This window comes from Lytechinus variegatus, chromosome 3 (assembly GCF_018143015.1).
Source record: "Lytechinus variegatus isolate NC3 chromosome 3, Lvar_3.0, whole genome shotgun sequence".
Lineage (NCBI taxonomy): Eukaryota > Metazoa > Echinodermata > Echinoidea > Temnopleuroida > Toxopneustidae > Lytechinus > Lytechinus variegatus.
In genome coordinates, this window is record NC_054742.1 from 4212661 (window position 1) to 4233086 (window position 20426).

At 36.6% G+C, this 20426-nt stretch overlaps 1 protein-coding gene across 1 annotated transcript; it reads right to left on the bottom strand.

The window, feature by feature from the left end:
- Window positions 1-1831: 1831 nt before the first annotated feature.
- Window positions 1832-20244, bottom strand: LOC121410027 (calcium-activated chloride channel regulator 1-like). Its single transcript, XM_041601845.1, has 12 exons — window positions 19317-20244; window positions 16266-16426; window positions 14512-14648; window positions 10852-11180; window positions 9615-9860; window positions 8781-9026; window positions 8026-8319; window positions 7055-7288; window positions 6247-6523; window positions 5744-5902; window positions 3994-4215; window positions 1832-3094 (listed from the first exon to the last, which is right to left on the bottom strand). Exons 1-12 carry the CDS (start codon window positions 19524-19526, stop codon window positions 2073-2075), a joined length of 3537 nt encoding a protein of 1178 aa, XP_041457779.1. The 5' UTR covers window positions 19527-20244; the 3' UTR covers window positions 1832-2072.
- Between the last annotated feature and the right edge of the window lie 182 nt (window positions 20245-20426).

Genomic DNA, 20426 nt, shown 5'->3' on the forward strand with positions numbered 1-20426 from the left:
CTCCAACTTTACAGCATCGAAACTAACCAGGCATTCTATCACTCTTACCACCATGACCATCCCATCTCTCTCCTACCATCCTATCTCTCTCCTACCATCCTATCTCTCTCCTACCATCCCATCTCTCTCCTACCATCCCATCTCTCTTCTACCATCCTATCTCTCTCCTACCATCCTATCTCCTACCATCCCATCTCTCTCCTACCATCCCATCTCTCTCCTACCATCCCATCTCTCTCCTACCATCCCATCTCTCTCCTACCATCCTATCTCTCTCCTACCATCCCATCTCTCTCCTACCATCCCATCTCTCTCCTACCATCCTATCTCTCTCCTACCATCCCATCTCTCTCTACCATCCTATCTCTCTCCTACCATCCTATCTCTCTCCTACCATTATATCTCTCTCCTACCATCTTATCTCTCTCCTACCATTATATCCCTCTCCATCATCACGATCCTCTCACCTCTACTACCCTATCTCTCCTACCATATCTCTCGGATCTCTGTACTCGGTTTATATAAACTTCACAATTTCTTCTTTTCCCCTCTTTTTGGGGTCTTTTTTTAATTAGGGTTGGATTTTCACTTCCCTGAATGCACAACCCATTCGTAAAGTATCATTTTCACATTTTTTTTGTTAAAGTTAATTATTGAATATCTTTAACTTGTGTGCAATTGTATTATGAAACCATCCGTCGCACATAATTATTAATAAAGCTGAACATAAAAAATCTCTAGAATTACTATTTCCAGAATAAATGAAAACATAACGGACCTTTTGCATAGAACATATCTTTATTGACAAATAAAAGTTTCTCTATTGACAAGGAAAAAAAATGCAAAATGTGAGAACATACTAACCCTGTTCTTTCTAAAGACAGAGGATGAAAACACATACGTTTACAATGCTTACAGTATCAGTTTTGACACAGTATAGAAAAAATGTAACAACAACGCTATCTGATAATATTCAACGACATACCTCATTTCTTTGATGTCTTTCATGACATACCTCATGCTACAAGAATAGTTTTATTCCTAAACGACATCTGATATTATCACTTTCTTAATGAAGCACGATTTCTCAAATAAATATCAGGTTTTTATTTGTATAAAAGGAACTCTCAAAAACACATTAATCATCTCACATGAAATACATTTTTGTATTGCCACAATATATACATTTCAAAGCTATTTTAAAATAACAAAATACATGCCGTACATCGTGAATAACCTACATATTTAAAACCATGATATGGAAGTGTTCTTATTTTTATTTCTTTCATGAATTATTAAAGAAAGTTAGCATACTTTGATGACTAATTAAGAGATAAACATTCCAAAAATCATTTAACAGATAATAATTATCAAGTCACTGTGTAATCTCATGAAAATTTAGAACTATCAAAAGAAATCGATTTCAGAATGAAATAAAGAAATCACATACAAGAAATCAAACGTTGATTTTAAAAGTCATCAATCACGGAAGAAAAGGGTATCCTTGTTCTCTTTATTCCCACGGCTAATTTACTTTCCGTATATAAAGGTATAGGCCTACATATAGTTAGAAAAAAAAATCCTTAGAGGAAACCACGTTTCTGTCCTTTTTAGCGATTAGAGTGTTTTCTCTTGAGCTTCATCTTTGAATGATAGATTCAGATCACCTAGTCACGATACCTTCACCAACATGATCGACGGTAGGCATATAGTCGCATTCAAGACTAATAACTCTCGATATGAGCTGGTCACCTTTCTTTCAAAATGGAGACAAAATAGTCACAATACGAAACAAAACGAAAATGATACACATTGTATGTTGTACACAAAATATGTTACTGAAAGCACGAAGAATAAAAGATGTTCAACAGAAATGATTTTCAAAAACACCAATACTGCAGAAAAAAACGAATGGTAGAAGAGCCGCTGTTCAAAAGCTGGGGTAAAAATGTGCACCTCCCCTTTCATTAACATCCTATTTCATACTCCAAGGAGAAAAGATATGCCATGTATAGAAGCTTCCTTGCAGAATTTAGGCCATAAGCACACGGTACATCACGTTTCATAAGATTCTACATGTCTTCAAGTACTAAAGCATCGTTTACTTTTCTTTTCACTCTTTTCTTTCTTGGCTTTTCCGTCCGAGGGTCAGCTTCAGGGTCGTTTGGTCTCGCAAAAGAATCTCTATTTCGCTTTGTACGAACTCCGTGTCTGACTATCGAGTATACTACAATAACGGTAATGAACAAAAGAATAAGAACCACTGCAATGGCAGCTATAGTAGTAGTCTTTTTCTTGTTTTGAGGTTTGATCCCTTTTGGAGGAGATCCTGGTATTTGAGTCGGGACTGTATCCATACCAGATCCAATACCGGGTGTTGGGTAAAAAACTGGTATAGATGGATCGATGATTCCTGGCGTAAAACCGAAAGGTCCGGATGGTGTCGGGCGCATTCGTGGGTTGACAGGACGCGATCCACCAGCACCGTTACCTCCACCCCAAACAGTACCAGTGCCAGTTCCGCCTCCTCCACCATAGGTACCAGTTCCTGCTCCACCGCCGCCACCACCACCATAGGTCCCAGTACCAGTTCCGCCTCCTCCACCATAGGTACCAGTACCAGTTCCTGCTCCACCGCCGCCACCACCACCATAGGTCCCAGTACCAGTGCCAGCTCCGCCTCCTCCACCGTAGGTTCCAGTACCAGTTCCACCGCCTCTACCTCCATTGGGACCAGTACCTGCACCACCTCTACCCCCTCCAACACCACCATCGACACCGGTTCCGGCCGTGAAATCAAGGAAAGAGGTAACAGTCTGTTGAGTAGTTGGAGGTCCTGTAGTTCCAACGACCGTCACCATGTTTGATGGATCTCCTCTATTTCCAGCTTGGTCAATGGCTAAGAGACGGATTCCACATACAGGATTACAGACATTCTGTGGAATACGGACTGTCATGATCTCAGTTTGATAACTCAGTTTAGGAGCCATTAGGTTACCATCAAGGACGAGAGCTTGAGGAAAAACGACACCTGAGTAGTAGGATTGAGCTAATGAGCTAGCACTGTTACTGTATCGGATCTCGTATTCTGCAGCTAAAAGATATAAACATGAAATTAGACAAGTGGTTAATATATTAAGACTGCATGCGCTATAGGGTAAATACCTAATCAGTTTGCAATTTATCACATTCCGCTTTACGTTCGAAATTTCAAAACTTAATGAACTGAATTTCAAGTGTATGAACTACTATATTAATGAAATAATCTGGAGAACAAAAGTTATTTGGGTTCAGAATCGACCATCATCCGGTTCATGTCAAATCGTTTGTGTGTTTATCACCAATTGGTTTAGATATATATTCTTACAGGCCTATCCCAACACAAGCACTTTCTGCTTTCTGGGTTTTCCACGCCTTCTTCCATGTACATGAATTATATTATATTACTATATTACTGATCTGTTTATATTATATTAAATTGGATGTTACCTGTGTAAAGTCAATTGTAAGAAAATAAACTTTTAATAGAATTGAAACCAGCTGTTTTTTATGCCAAATAATTCCTTTTCATTTAGAGAGCTTCAATCAATCAAAACAGCAAATTTGCATTCATATCAAATATATATGCTCATTAGACAAGTATTTAAAGAATGAATTAAGGAACTTAATTGCTAAATGATTTGTGAAATTGTTACCAGGTGATTTCCACATTTAAAATAATGGTATCACTGATCATTGTTCTAATGAAACAATGTCGGCCTGAGATCAGTTTGAGGGATAAGGTGACAGATAATGTCATTATGACCTAAATTTTATCGCTGAATCTTAGAAGGCGTGGATTAGGTTAGAATAGAGTAAGTTAGTTTTTGTCTGAAGGAGAGCAGCAATAGATATTTCTACTTTGATCGATGAACAGGCTTCGTCCTACAACATCGTTGGAGTAAACTAAACTGACATATAGTATAGTTAAATCTTTTTAAAAAAATCTCATACCTATCCCTGCATCGTAGTTATTTCCCATTGCCGTCCAACGAAGCCTCGCTGTACCTGCGTTGGTATCATAACCAAGTACCTCAAGATCTTTAATTCGTGCTGGTGGGAAATTATCTCTACTCATCAATGCTGCTACATTACCAGTTACCTCTACTTGTGCCTCTGGTGGAGCTCTCATGAATGGATCCATGGTAACGATAGCAAGAGGCTGCTCTACAGCGTCTTTAGGAAACAAAATGGATTGAGAAGAACATAGTGTTTATCGGTGATTTTGATTTGTGGACTAGAAAAGGATGCAAGAGTTTTCAATTAGAAATGTAGACCTTCTTATTTCAAATTAATTTGATCTACTGGGTTTAAGTTTAGTGTGTTTTAACATGGTGTTAATGCGATGTCTATTGACATAAGGCAATGAACATTGAGTTTGAACCACAAGGTCAGGGGTTCAAATCCCACCGCAGCACTAGCGTCCTTTGGCAATGGCGTTTATCTACATTTGCCACCTCGACCCAGGTGTAGTAAATGGGTACCCGGTAGGAAGGAATTCATTGAATGCTCGACACGCCCGATCAGGGTAGCTGGGCTAAAGCCAGGGTAATAGTGTGCAGCGCTTAGAAACATTTGTATTAAGCGCTATAATGTTGCATATTATCATTATTATTATGAACATCAGGAGATTCGCCTCTCTGATTAGTTTTACGACCTACGACGATGATCATTTATATAGTGTCATTTATCTTCACAAAACATCTCGAAGACGCCTTTGTGTTTTTTCATTATTCTTGATAATGATTTGTAAGTATATCAAAATCACTGGTGAAAAGTCTGTATCCTCGAATATTATCCGGCTGGCATTCGACTGATAAGAAACGGATCGTTCGAACAGTATTGGCATTCTTGTTGGCCCATATTGATACAACTGGTTGGTACGTATTGACATTTCTGAAAATCCTATTGCTAAGTTGTGCGAGGTGCATCAGAGTTGTGGAAGCATCGGTATAACAATTTAATGAAAGAGTATACAATTTAATGGCAGAAAAGTTACGTATATTTGTCTTTTGATCAAACAAGTTACTAATTTTGCCATTCATAAATATTTTCATTGTACTTTGCTGTCATTTTCTTTAGTGTATTAATTGTTTATTTCTAGTATCATTTTAGTGTGAATATTATACGTTGTTCTACTCTCTATACATAATTATCTGTTCTTTATCTAATCTCGTCTTATCTCTGTATGTCAATCTTGATGTATACTGTGATGATTGTTTATATGGACATCTGCTTATGCAGCTTTGTCTGGAATAAAGTCTTGAATTGAATTGAATATAAACATCAAATATCAGGGGCCTTGAGTTCCTGTATATACTTCACACTGTATCGGCCTAGAAGCTCTATTGGATGTGTTGGTGAACTTGGCAAGATGTCCAAAGTATCTAGTGTGTCTTCAGTGGCTGCCTTGTGGGCCTACATTTTGTTTGTAACAATGACAAATTTCTATCATAAAACCAGCATTAAAATATCTATAAATCAGAGCAATCAAAATGTATTCAAACCTTATATCAAATAGAAAATAAGAATTCAAAGAATATACAAAGATACATAAGCCCGTTAATCGAGAGACATAGTACGCAATAGCCCACACAATATCTTTACGAATGTGATAATTAACTTCCATAAAATAATAGGAACAAACATTAATGATGGTCAAGTCATGTCCGATTTTATAATGACAAACATCAGGACCACTAACCCCAATTAGCTGGCTGAACCCCACTGGCCATCCAGGGCTGTTGTTGTTTGGAAGCTGTATTGTCACCCACAACGCTCATGTCCAATTTATAGCTGCCTTCCTCGGTGAAATCAGTGAAGTATGCTGAATATAGCCCATCATTCTTCCGAACATCAGCACCTAGACACAAGTCAAAACAATTTTCACGTCTTCAATGACTTACAAATATAATTCAACTGTTACGTTAGACTTTCAGTGGATCTACCTTAACTATTCCAGAGGTAAATTCTATTGATGACTCTTCGTTGAACGATCGAGGGCACTGGATCTATCGATCTTAAGTCGCTCACTGTCAAATTCCCAATTTTCGATATGTTCCATTATTATGATCGATGTATCAATGTTTTGGCGTAAGGTAAGATCCAATTATCATTTTAAAGAGTCGGCCTTTAGCTTATCTCTGCACTGGACAAAATCTTTCCTGAACCACACATTTTACATCATTGCTAAAAAAAAACCCATACCTATTCCGTTATCCCTCAATGTGACCCGGATCGGAAATGAATTTGGACGATCGACAGAGATAGTAACAGTTGCTCCTACTACTGGCATCTCTCCTTGCTTTACTTCACCATTTAGAATGAGTACAGGTTCAACATCAACATCAACCTCTGGAAGCATGACGAGAGGTCTTGCTTGGATTGGAACTTGGGTTGGATTAGCAGCGGCAGAAAATACATCCAGTTCTACCGATTGATATTCCATCTCTAAATTCTTAATGCTCACATACCACACTCCTTTCTAAAATGGAGATGGACAAAACGAAACAAAGGTATTCCGTAAAGATGAGAGGTAACACAAACTCATTGGTTAAGCATATAGTTTTGTTATTTCATGTCAATTGTATAAATGTTAAATCTTAAAGCGGAAAAAGTGGCCGAAACTGTTAAGGTTTTTTTTTAAACTACTTAGACATTTTTTGTTACGAACTTTAGTTTCGTAAATAAGAAGTTCTCAGTGCAATGGGAGGGGAGGGGTATAATTCTAGTGCCATTGGTTTCATCAGTTTAATTTATTGAATGATTCACTTACAATTAGAAGAATTATCAATATACCTTTATATTTCTCATACGTCATAAACGACGGATTGTCTTTCAAGAACTTAATGCTTAACCTTTCTAAAAATGGTTTTAATTAGTTTACAAAATTGATCTATTTGGATCGATGTGATTTCATAGATTATACCAAATACTTTTAAATTGATTTCTTTAGAATCTTAAGGAGAAACATTAACTCATAGCACAACAGTCAAGTTGAGTATGCATCGTTTACCTCGATCAAACCAGGGAGCCTAAAATCAGCCTTCTGTCTAGCGGTGTCGACTACAGCGACAGATGTCGACCTGAGTGTGTAGACATAACCACTTGGATTACGTAACTCTACAGTCACTGGATTTTGGTCCCATGAGATACGAAATGTAGTCATTCGACCAACAGTACCATCAATATATACTGGTGTGGTCAGGTTACGATGGGGCATCACATTGTCAAAGTCTCGTCGAACAATCTGTGGACAAGAGTAAACCATTCAAATTCCACATTCAAATTCCAAAATTCCACATCAACAAGCCAGATTCATGTCTTCAAACTGTTCACTTTTTCATGTACTTCTACAATTCTTTCAGAAATAAATAAATGAAATAAAATAAAATGGATATTAGTATTAGATGAAATATAGCGTGAAAATGTCACCTAACTAAAATTGCAACCAAGCAGGATTTAACTGATTTAATATCAACTCATTTAATCGTCAATAAAAAAAAACTATTTCTAACCTAGATAACAGTGGAAGATGACGCTATATAGGGATATCCTGAAACAAATCAATAAAATAAAACGCTCACATCGTTTAAGTTAATCAAATGACAATTTACACCTATTGGAGTAATATTCTGTTAAGGTTTTGTTATGAAGGTTTTATTACCTATTTTTATATAATTATTCTTGCTTTTTTATTTCTTCGTAACATCTCTCTTTTGTCCGATTACCCAAATGTCGACCTATTCTATTTAACTTCATGGTCGACAATTTTGACGAGAACGCCTAATATAGAGAAAGTGAATCCCCTCAACCAAAGCTTAGTCTGGACTAGATATGAATATATTTTGACAATATGTGGCGCAATATTTGAATTCTACATGTTCTAGGAATAGTCTTTGTGAGTCATTAGTCTCGTGTCCGTCTCTCAAGACGCTTGTATATTGTTTAGAGATATAAGAGATTTTTTTGTCAGTGAAAACTAACCTGAATCAGCCTAGGATCATTTGAGAGATCGCGGAAAACGGGTTCTGGTGGTTCAACCGGGTTTGACCCGGGCAAGTATCCATAAAGCCGACTCGGTTCTAGGATACCCGAAATATTGATACTCTGTGGACCGGTAGACGGTGGTCCAAACTCGGAGGCTTTCACTTCGACTCCCTGTCCTCGTAGAAAGGTGATTTGATTACCAACGTTCGTTAAACTACCTTGCCATCCACTGAAGAGAAGGATGCTTGATCCAACTCCCTTTTCTGCTTGCCCTGTATTATTGAGTAATACCTTGAAAAGAAGAGGAAACATAATAAGATTATTGATATGGATTATAAAACTTTCCATGACCTCCATAAATGCATAAAAGTGGCTAACAATGTTATGCCATTTCAATTCGACTATAAAATAATAGAAAGATTTCGTGGGAATATATTTCATTCTGACAAAATACCATATTTTATCTATCCTGTATGACAGTATGGAGCACAATATTTTGCAAACCCCCATCAAGTATTTTACTTGGGCTACATAGGACTTCCGGTCGAATTTTCATCCCCCCCCCCTCACCAAATAATAATAATAACAATAGTATATATCAGAAAACGGTAGCAAAATTTTGTTTTGGAATCTGGTGATGCAATAATTACTTTTTATTAAATTGTTACTGTTTGAAACATAGGGCTTGGGTTAGGCCTGGGGTTTCTTCAACACCCGAACCATAACAGTGCAAAGTTAGCTGGGGCACTCACTTTATAGTAGGCATGACGGAGAGCCAGTGCAGGATTGGTCTGGGAGCTAGCTTGAGGTGACTGAAGACTTGAGACGATTGAAAGGAGCTGTGCTTTACCCTCGGGTGTCATATCTCGAAGATAGGATCTCATGACGGGCTTTTGACCAGGGTCGGAATAGGAGGCAATGCCTACCTGACTAGTCTCTGGAGACTCGCTGATGAAACGTTGAGTCATCCTAACAACATCCTGCCATACCTCGTCATCCTGTTTGATATAGGTAACAGAAAGAGATAGAGAAAGAGTGAGGGGAGAGAGAGAGAGAGAGAGAGAGAGAGAGAGAGAGAAGAGAGAGAGTGTGAGAGAGAGGGGGAGAGGGAGGGGAAGAAATTTGATCGTGAATGCATAATGGTCTAACGGCCATAGGCACAAGGAGGGGGCACACATAAAGCAGTTTTGTAAAATAGCAGAAACAGTGTATGGCAACAATATATATATATTTCTCCATTACTGCCTAAAAGACGCAGTGGTAGGAGTGTATTGCCTACCAAGACAAATAATCCTAGCTTTACTGGGTGAAGAGCAAAAGGGTTAGTTTCATAACATGACAAACTTGCGTTTAAAAGTTTAAAAAGAGGGATCATTAAATTTATTAGGACACAGCCATTTTTTTATTAGTCAACATTTGTTTCAAAGGACATCGTTCGTCTGTCGCATAAGTTCCCAAAGCTACTGCGTATGACGGGGCTCATATTGTGGGATTATCATTTCATCTGTAGGTCTTGTGCCACTAATCTATTAGGATAGATACTTTATGTGCATACGACACTAGCCGAGACGTATGTTACAACTTACACTCATGGATGCTGATTGGTCAATGACTATGACTGTCCTTAACTTCTGACGAATCAGGGTGAATGTTGGTGTAGTGTCAACCATGCCGGTTACAGGTGGGTTTACATCGTTAAGGAAGTCAGGTGACTTGAGCATGACATCCCATGAACTTTGACCTTGACATTGTCTGTTCTGTTCGGTCGGAGCTTCAGAGGAATGGAGAGACGATGGGTCACCGTTCGGGTCACTGTGACAAAAGCTTTTGATCTGTTTAAATAAACAAGATTGAGAGGCATAGCATTATTTGATTAAAATCATTTCAAAAAATGGTTTAGTAATTAGTATAGATATTAAAAGGACAATTTGTGATGGTGTGCCAGTATCAATTAAATCATGACTGTGGTCAGTTTGAAGATGAACGGCATTTTCTTGAACTTCCAAGAAGATAATTGTGAACCTTTATATTTTTGCATCTAATCATGCACGAAAAAGAAAATTAGCTCCCATTGCCCCGCTAAGACCGTACTTGCCTAACTAAATGAAATTTACACTTGTATAATGTCGAAATCATTCAAGAAACATAACTCCAGGTTATAATAAATATTTGTATTGGTTTGAGGCGTATTGTTAGAAATGTACTGTGTACCTTTTACCCTAAAGGCTAGAATGGTAAGATGCATTTCCACATTTTTAATGTCCGATGATAAGAGAAAATGCATTTGATATTTAACACTGCAACACAGCGGGTATACTCAGAAAGCGAGCATTTTGACATTCAACTGAAGCCTTGTATTTCCATGTTCTCCGAGTATTTGTATGATCCTTGACCTTGAGATATCAGTAGAGGATTTCCGTCATGCCCAGCCATCTTCTCGAATGTCAGATGTGATTGAATGCCTGCTAAACCGAAAGAAGTTCATGGCTTGCACTTTTTGAGATGATCTTAGGTTGATTCTACTACCAACATATACCATTAGATCAACAAATTAAGTGAGAAAAATGGGTTTGGTAATAAAAGGCTTATTTTCTTCAGAGTTTTACTTCGGCTTTGCAAATGTCATCAAAGAATTTCATCAGGGAAATTGGAGGACGGACCCAAAGATTAAATAAACAGTATGAAAAATATCGCCTTTTTATGACAAGAACGGTAAGATTTGTTTTCACTGGCTTCGTCGAATGCACATCACTAATAAAATGCATCCTCAATTATCTTGTCTTTAGTTGTCGTCAACAGTCCAGTTACAGATAAACTACTTACAGATGGGATTTGGGTGCTATACATCAATGACCCGGATGCAGTTTGTCTTTCGATGTTGCTAGGTCGGAAGCGGCATTGGGAAGGAGGGAGTTCCCCTTCTTGGACCTGACAATTAACTCTTGATTGCCCAGGCACCTGCAGATCTCCTCGAGTAGCAGATTCGGTAGATGATCTTAAAGGCATTGCTACTCCGACTATTGATTCAGAACACTTGTTACCTTCTAGACGACCATGACTGTTGATGTAGAAGTTTGGATCGGTTGGGAGGGTGGGGTACTCGTCGAAGAGCCCCCATCTAAGATGACCCCATTCATGAACAACCACTTTACCTGAATAGTAACATAAGAACAAAATTTAAGAATGGGAATAGACTACGGGTAATCTGATAATTTGATAGTAAGAAAAAAAAATTATAGAAACAAAATGAAAATAATAAAATTAACATCCAAGTGTATTAACACTTCTCCTTTTTGTATTTGCTGGACTTCATGTTTGAAGGCTCTTTCTCTTAACATACAAGTTTCAATCGACTAACTGAGGATCACAAGGAAGAGGAAAGGCTTCCTCCTACAAGGGCCCCTTTTTATTTTCCATGGTTAGGTAGGTTAAAGGTATTGTTTAACTTTGTGAGCAGTCGATTTAAAAAAAATTCAAACCAAGATGAAACATGTGTACAAGTGCATCTATTAGAACTAATAAACCCTGAAAACAACCATTATTGAGAATGAAAAGCTTAAACTACAAGGCAAACCCCGATTTTGTAAATAGGCGTCTTATAGACGCCTAAATATTACACGTAAGGGTATGGGATGAAATTAAGATGGTGTTTCCAGTCACTTTATATTTCAATTTTTGAAGCACTAAATAATTATTTTCGAACGCAATTTTTTCTGGGCTTCATTTTTGTAACATATCACAGACACAGGTGGCAAGTGTGACCTCCTAGCTCAGATTTTTTAAAAGTCAAACCAATGTTAACCAATCACTTTAAAGGCGTTTGTCCCCTGGAAAGATCAAACCTCAACATGTTGATGGATCTGAATCCTTCGACGGGACAGTCGTAACCCCGTAACTCTGGTACGGGTGTGGGAGGGGGCTCTTCTTTCTTTGATTGTCTCTCTTTCCATCATTTCAAATCAGTTTTTTCATATCTTATCACTTCTTGATCACATAAACCCATCTCTCTGTCTGTACTTAACGGGTCAATATAACCCCAGAAAATATATCTTAGTCTACTGAGATTATTGGAATTGCAACTTATTTATTAAAAAATTGCTGAATTTATCACAAATGATGCTTGGTACACTGATAATTCAAAGCATCCCAAAACTTGTTAAAATGTTATCAATTTTTGTTAGAATGTTTTTCTTTTATATAATATCTCATAGATCTGCGATCAACAACTTTATTGTTTTCGGGAAGTAATCCCATATTGTTTGCTGATATCGTATTCCTCATTTTTTTTGTTTCGTATGTATTTTAATGATGTTTTCTTTCATAGAAAAAAAAAGAATGAATATAAAAGAAATAAAAATAATAAAAATAATAATACTAAAGAAAATTGTTACCCTACTTTTCATACAGTGTGTGGCAAAAAATAGTCAATCGTGACTTATTGCCAAATTTAAAAAAAACAAGGAAAGGAAGGGTGAGTTGTGTGAGACGTTGTGAATATGGGTGAGGTGTGTGTGTGTGTTAGTGAGTGATTTAGTTTGCTTTCAAAATTCATTTTTTGTATGGTAAGACTCACTATGTAAGCGTTTTTAACATGCCTTATGAGACGCTAAGCAATTATCAAAACAGAGCATGGAAAGAGGGAATGATTTATTTTGGTTGGAATGAAAAGGAAGGTATCCAAAATCAGATTTCTCAGAAACATCATGACAAACAGATCGTCACAGAAACAGTCAGACTCTTACTAGAGTATGACACAAGTCTATCATCAGAACATTTAGCAATGACACTATACTCCCGTTCAGGGAACATCAGAAAGTTCATGACCACACGGTCGTGTCGTCATAGCAACAAAGAAACTTGACTCTACATTTTCGCCGACATGATGTTTACGTCATAAGACATTAGACTCATGGGGTGACGACGATTATACTGAAGAAGACTACAATAAAAATAGTTTCTGTAATGCCAATGATATCAAAGTCTTTATTTAATATAAATGATTGGGTCTGGTTTGTAGATGTCACAGTTTCTCTTCTCTTCTCTTCCATTTCTTCTTGAAGGTGAAATGCGAGAGCAATATTATAGATGATCAACTTTATCATTTAAACTCTTGGGCATACTTTCTTTGAAAACATTGCTTCGTCAGTACCACTATCGGTGACAAAATCATGAAATCATAGATACATTATCGTGATATCGAAAGTTGCGGTACTCTTCTCCGTTGTTTTCGGACATATATATTATGAGAAAGAGATATTGAAGTCCATACAAATATCAATATTGGTTCGAATGGCTTCATTCAGAGGTACAGAATTGAAGCATACTTAAAATTAGCTTAGAGACTACGCACAAGGATTACATGGATTCCATGGCTAAATTCATCAAAATGTTAGGTGTAGCTGTTCTTCACAGAACAGAACATTGGTCGATCAAAAGATCGCTGTATGAGTGTTTGATCTTACGGTTTATACTCTAATAGGTCAGTTCCGTGATGTCATAGTAATGATGATGTCACAATGCTTATTCATAACTGTCCTCAATTAAGATTCCCCCATTCGTTGACCCTTCTTGAACAATCTGTCTTTGAGCGTACAACTTGAGAAACATGACCCCAATCCCACATGTTGCTTCACAGCTTTTGTCCAACTTTTTTTTGGTCAAATTCTGGAGCAGGCAGTAGACCCAACTCCCAATTTCCCCTTAAAATAAGGGGGGGGGAGAATGATGAAGTTGAGACTAAAAAAAAAAGATTGCGGCCTTGCATATTCAGAAGCTATTAAACCGATATAGTCCATATTTTAAACGGTGAGGATTTGAAATTCGCAAAATAGTAGTGGCAAAATAGTAAGTTGGAATAGATTATTTTTGGACAATATCTAGAGGATGGACAAGCATGAAAGATGTGTCACTGTGGATTCATTACCAAGGATGAAAGGCGTTATAGTGGTTTTCAAGGAAGGGATGGATAGGGAAATGAGGAGCTCAATCCTAAATGTATCATTCGCCATTGTGGTTTGCCGCAGTATATAAACTTTTAAGGCGGGACCCTCAAGGTAGCTATTGCCCAAATCAGACTTATGTTTGTTTTATCAACCAAGAATTGACGAGATGCCGAGATAATGGAACGCATAGGCCGCGGATACGGAGGGGGTTGGGTGGATGGGCTTCAGCCCCCACTTATTTTTTTCCAAATCCGTGTACAAAACGAACCCCCATCTTATGGCGATTTGTTTTCATGTGATGGGAAGACTTTTGTTTTCCTGTAAAAACAATAACCTATTAAAGCATTGTCAAAACATCATTCAATATACAGTACAATCCTAATGTAATCGAATGTACTCAGTGTTATCAATTCAGAAAATTAGTATGACGGCATCGGACTGAGCCTCCTTCATCTGGACCCCAATATGCTTCCTTTCTTCTCTTTACCTTGGAGGGGTTTCAGGATTTCAAGGATGATCAATGTAAGGATGAATCACTTACCAGGATCACCCCATTGAGGTCTGTCTTTATCCATAATGAAATCAGTTGTAAGATGCATGTATTCACCAGGAATCCCACATCGTCCTGGCTGACGAACGAAAGGCTGAGGGGGTATGTCCGGGTTACTCTCAGTTGGTCTGTGGTCATTATGTTATACCAAAAGACAGTTAAGATGATTGGTTAATTTGATGATTTATGGATTTATCAGAATCCTTAAAACGGAAGATCATCACTTCCTCCGCTAGATATAAACAAAAGGACTGAATAAAATAAAATAGATAAACATCAAATCATTATTTTTTTGTTTCTCTTCCCTAAATAATGAGACCGTAAATCGTAGTTTAAGCTAAAACCTATAACAAAGTCAAATATTATGGAAATTCACAATGGAAGAGAGATGAATACGATCGGCATAATGTTAAAAACATTTACAAACAAATCCGCCCCATCCTCTACTGTAAAACACCCACCCACACCCATACCTACATGTACCAACGAATTTATTCACAACCCATCCACCCATCACGTACACTCCCCATGGGCGGAAATACCTGGGGGTGGACAGGGGGACGCGTCCCCCTATCCAAAATAGTACGGGGGCATATTATCAAATGTCCCCATGAAGCCTTTTTTCTTCTTTTTTTTTTTGCTTGGTTGTCAAATTCATTTTGGTGGAAAGAACCTTACTTTTTGGGTGATTATTTTAATTTATCATTTTTTGTTTTGCTTGTCAAGTTTTCCAGTCCCTGTCTCCCTATACCTTTATAATAAATGAATGAATGAAAAAATACACAAATACATACAGCATAAAATGCACTAATTGATGCCAAAATTCAATCAATTTAGGACAAAATTATTGCATCTCTCTTCTCTGTAAAAAAATATATCGCCTTTTTAAATCAAATAAAGAAGCGAAATATTCATCACCAATAATCCTTAGTCTTGCAGAAACATTCCTTGTTTCATAATTGTTTCTAACATTAATATTTTGTCTCCGAAAAATGGGTCTTTTCATAGATCTTTTCATCACGGATATTTTTATTATGTTCTCTTTGCCACTGAAACGAATGAGAAAACGACAACTATAGGTTGCATTCTAATTCTAAATGTGTTTCTAGATTCTATTTATTAATTGAAATTACCTAGCATTTGGGGGTAACCTTTAACGTTGATGAAACGCGATTAATTGATCTTATTACACATAATCACTACACGTCTATCAATGACCGATTTACCAACCACAGAAAGCGGATATATTCAAATTATCTGGGATTTAGCTAATTCTTGATAATATGAGGAGGTGATAGACAATTGTGTTTCATGTCTGAAGGAATATATTAAGACTAGTCTTTGGAATAAAGTACGGGCTTGGATATAAAAGGGGGTTATGGAAAGAAATATGGTAAAATCATACTTATAGTTTTTAAAGGTCGTCTAAAAGTGGAATCTGTGCTAATGTTGGTGGTTTGGGAAACCTCCTCTTTGGTATTAAGACCGGAATCGGAGTTTAATAAACTTTCACAGTAGTTTTGTGACTAGCAGCCTCATAAACAGGTTTGCAGTAAAACAAATTTGTTGACAGTATTGATCATGAATCAAATACATTGACTTGTCAATCTTTGCAACAAATATTTTGAATTGTTAATTTTTGCAAAAAAAGTAGATAAATAACATTCCAAAATCATTAAGCTAATGTGAATTAAGTTGATTATTATAATTATTACTATTATTGAGAAATAAATAATAAATCTCACCTAACATAGAGATTTGCTGTACTGAACTGTGCAGTATGTGGGGCGAATTTGTGGGTTGGTTGATGAGGCCAGCTCTTGGGGATGAGAATGGATATATCTCGAAAGAACGCTCGTCGATTCGTTGCGTTAAAAAGAAATGATGAAGCACTTGTTAATATATTCTAGAAATAAAACAGAAAAGTGATGAAAAGAAATAACAACAAAAACAACCAAATACATATTTATAAGGAAATTTTGAACTTTTGTTCACAACACACTGAGGAAGGCTGCAGAGTGTACCCGAAAATCTCGAGATAACTCTTCGAGTTTTCTTTGTATGTTGTGAACAATAATACCAACATCACAGAGGAACTTTCATGATAAAAAAATATTTATTTCCATATCGATAGAACACGAATATGAAAATAATGGACGAGAGTGGAGAAGAGCATCTGTTTGTCTTCTTGAAATCATGTATTACCATAGTAACACACTAACCTAACAAAAATATATGTGAATCCTGTTACTTCATAAAAGAAACTAAAGTATCGTTCGATATTTTACCATAATTCAAACGCGTTGGTAAGATCATTTCATGCATGCTCTGGATATAAATGTCCATAAGAAAAGCATCCAGGACGGAAGATTGAGATCCCATGCTGAGGTACTAATATAACACTTTGGGGATCTCTTTCACTAGTCAATTCATCAATATTTCGATTTTCTTTCTTTACAGTTATACTTGATTAGGAGTAACACGAAGCCGGATATTTCGAAATTAGTTCATGAAGTTGATCGACAGTTGACCCCCCCCCCGGTTAATTTTATAATACTACAAGGAAGGCTTCAACCATTTACACGTGTGATGAGAGCTGGGGTGAACGCCTGTTCTACTTTCTGATCCATATCATATTTCAACACTAGTATTCACACCCATGCACGCATGCATAAAGAAATCAGTTATGCTTTAAGAGGCATCCCGGCATCAACCCGGGGCCCGGGAATTTTTTAAATTAGTTTAAACTAAAGGAATTGTTAATGACTTGTTAATGAATTGTTTATGAAATTTTTGGCACAAAAAAGAAACCTTTCACCTTTATAGCAGCGAATTAAGAAACCAAGACCTCTGTCTCATGAAAACACTTTATAAATCTAGAATAGCTTAAATTTAAATAACTAAAATTAGAATAGTAGTGGTTAAGCATGATTGTTTATCACAATATTGACGTTCTAAAATGACGTGTTTGTATAAAGTACTTTTGGACTCTCATTACTGTCAGATTCCAAACATCAAAATGCTTTTAATTTGCACATTTTATATCACAATTCGGATTCAGTTTATTCTAGTTTAGTTACTAATGAATTACGTGACAATATTATTATACTTGCAATTGTGAAAGCCTTTATAAATAGGGGGTAAAAGCAACTGTCAGGGGCCATGTAAAAAAAGTTGTCTTTTTTTAAAGACACCCTATAACGACAACATATTGGAGTGATTGCACAAGTTCATCAGAAGATTTTGTACACATCTACTATGAATAGCTCGAATCCACGGAACAGCTAAAAGTACTTCATCGTACCCGATTATAACGATTATAAGATTTATTGGAAAGAATACAAGTTTTTAAAAGATGATTAATACAAGAGGATATTTTAGTCAACTTTTAGCAATCTGAATTGGCAGGTTTTCAAAAGCCTTTTCTTGTCCTAAATTGTATTATCTATACTAATCTCAGACGGCATGGTGATGGCATGGTTTTAGTTTGCCTATTTTCATCCTTATTTTCCTGCCTCTTTTTCTTTCATTTTCAATAAATGTCACTATTTCTACAGTACAACATCTGCTACATCAGTGTGCATTTGTTTATCATTAGCAACATTTCGACGTCAACGAAATTTATAGGTCACTTTGTATTACCGTTCTTCAAGCGATATAATATCTTGTTTGTGTCTAACGTTATCACGAATTTCTTCTTTCAGTGAAGTATTTCTTTTCTTTTTCCAGTTAGTCCCCTTTACCCTCTCAAAAGCATTTAATTTATTTCAAATCCAGCCAATCTAAATATTTGCGAATGACAAACATAGGGTATTCTCCTTAATAAGTCCTCCGAATGATTAACGAGGACCCTACTGTGAAAACAATGGGATGATCTTAATCCGAGCGGACTGAATAAAACAAAGGAAATATTGAAATTATTCATAAAAAGGCCAAACACAAATTGAGTTAGAACAAAATGAGGGAATATAACTTGCTTAATGGGGAGAAACAGTCATCTAAATAAGGTCAAGCATTATCCTCAATATTCTAAAAAAAAATATAATACTGATGTATAAGCGGGTTATATCATGATTCATAATAAGAAAAAAGGGAAGGAGAGGATACAATGTTAAATATTATTTTTGAAACACGGGTGTATGATCAACTCCTTTTATTTCTCCTGGTAAATCTGGTCGGTAACTATTTTTCTAAACTTTCGGGAAGATATATACCCATGAAAAATGGGAGGGTTTGTCTTTCATAAAAAAAGGGGGGAAATCAATGTTTAGAATCAACAGTCAGAAGCATTAACTGCATTAAATCTAAATGATCCCATACTATCTTTTTATGTATTGGTGTAATTGAAATCTACATTATATATATACACCTCCGCAGACTTCTTTGATTGCACGTTAGTTTTAAAAGAATTAAATTTCTATGGCAGATAGCAAATTACTTGCTTGATAGCTTTCTTGCAATACCTCTTCAACAGTATCATTTACATCCAGGAAGATGAGTTTGGGCAGTTGGCAGATAGGGGCCTACATTATGGAGCAAAACAATGCACATGTTTTATAATGTCGTGATGATTGAATTGAAAAAAAATAAAAGAATAAACTTGCGCAGCATTTTTATTGTATATTACAAGATTAGGGAAAATGTGACAATGATAAATTATTACATGATTTGATAGTATTGGTATAAGGTTTTTTTTAAGCCATTTGTTTATTATTCAAAACGCACCAACGCGCTTCTGATATAAACTTTTAAATATGAAATGAGACCCCCCAAAAAAATAAATTAAGTAATCTTACCTTGAAAGTTTGAATTAAAGTGTCATTTGGGGCTATGCTGGGATCGATGGCTGCTAAGATTCCAGAATATCCATTATTGACCAGATTAATCTGACTCCTACCCCAGGTCCCGAGACGTGGAATGTTTTGTGAATAGACAGTTCCCGCCAAAACGAGTCCAAGAAATATCGTCTGTAATATGCAAATGTGTGGTGTCCTGAAATCCTTCATGACTTCAAAGTTTTAAAATCCAATCACGATACTCAATCTTAATGAACCTCTACCTCTGACTGCTAGGGCAGTTTTCCTGAAATTTCTCTGACTTTGTCTTCTTGTATTAATATAAGAATCCAATCTGAGTAAACTCAACAGACGGCAGTATCGATATCATATCTCCATCACCGCTTAACAAATTCGTCACTTTCAGTGGTTGTTATTGTTTATTTAAGATAATTAATTTATTAATTCGAGTTGAACTTTTAGCAGAAAAATCTGAACGGTACATTGTCATATCGTATCACTCTGTCTATTAATTGTTATGCTATCAATTATCAGGAATTCAGTCGGTGCAATGAAAAATCGAACTTCTCCAATTAATATCCTATCACGAATATCTTCCAAACCGATGTACATTCTACATCTCCTTCCATCAATAACAGTTGCAGAAAAACATCCGAATTGGCCCAATTTCTCTCAGGGGTTGACCGATATTCCTAGTTAGTAGGGTGAATTAATCCGAAAAACTTATACATCAAACAGATGAGTTGAGTCATGAATGAGACAAAAGCCCTATAAGATCCGTCCCGTGCTAAATAGTATTAAAGAAGGGGGAGAAAAACGACATGCGCTCTGAGAAATTACACTTCAAATTGTTTGCAGAGAGGGTGAGAGAGTGAAGTACAGAAAAGAGGGTAAAAACTTTTCAAACTCCGGAAAACATGAAGGAGCATAGAGATCCTGTGTAAGGCTGAAGTACGTGCAGAGCGCGCGAGATCCAATTTATGACTAGCAAAGTTCGGAAAGCGCTCTTGGGGGTCGTCGTTTTGGTAACCGTCTACGAAAATCAGAGAAAAAAAATCTTATCAAGTAGTCAAAACTAATGCTGGATATATTTTCAGCGATCATGCGTGT

Coding starts and splice junctions, on each gene's coding strand:
- LOC121410027 (XM_041601845.1), bottom strand. CDS start 19,526: ATGAAGGATTTCAGGACACCACACATTTGCATATTACAGACGATATTT. Junction 16,427..19,316: donor CTTTAATTCAAACTTTCAAG/GTAAGATTACTT, acceptor TTTTATTTCTAG/AATATATTAACAAGTGCTTC. Junction 4,216..5,743: donor GGTTCAGCCAGCTAATTGGG/GTTAGTGGTCCT, acceptor TGTTTCCTAAAG/ACGCTGTAGAGCAGCCTCTT.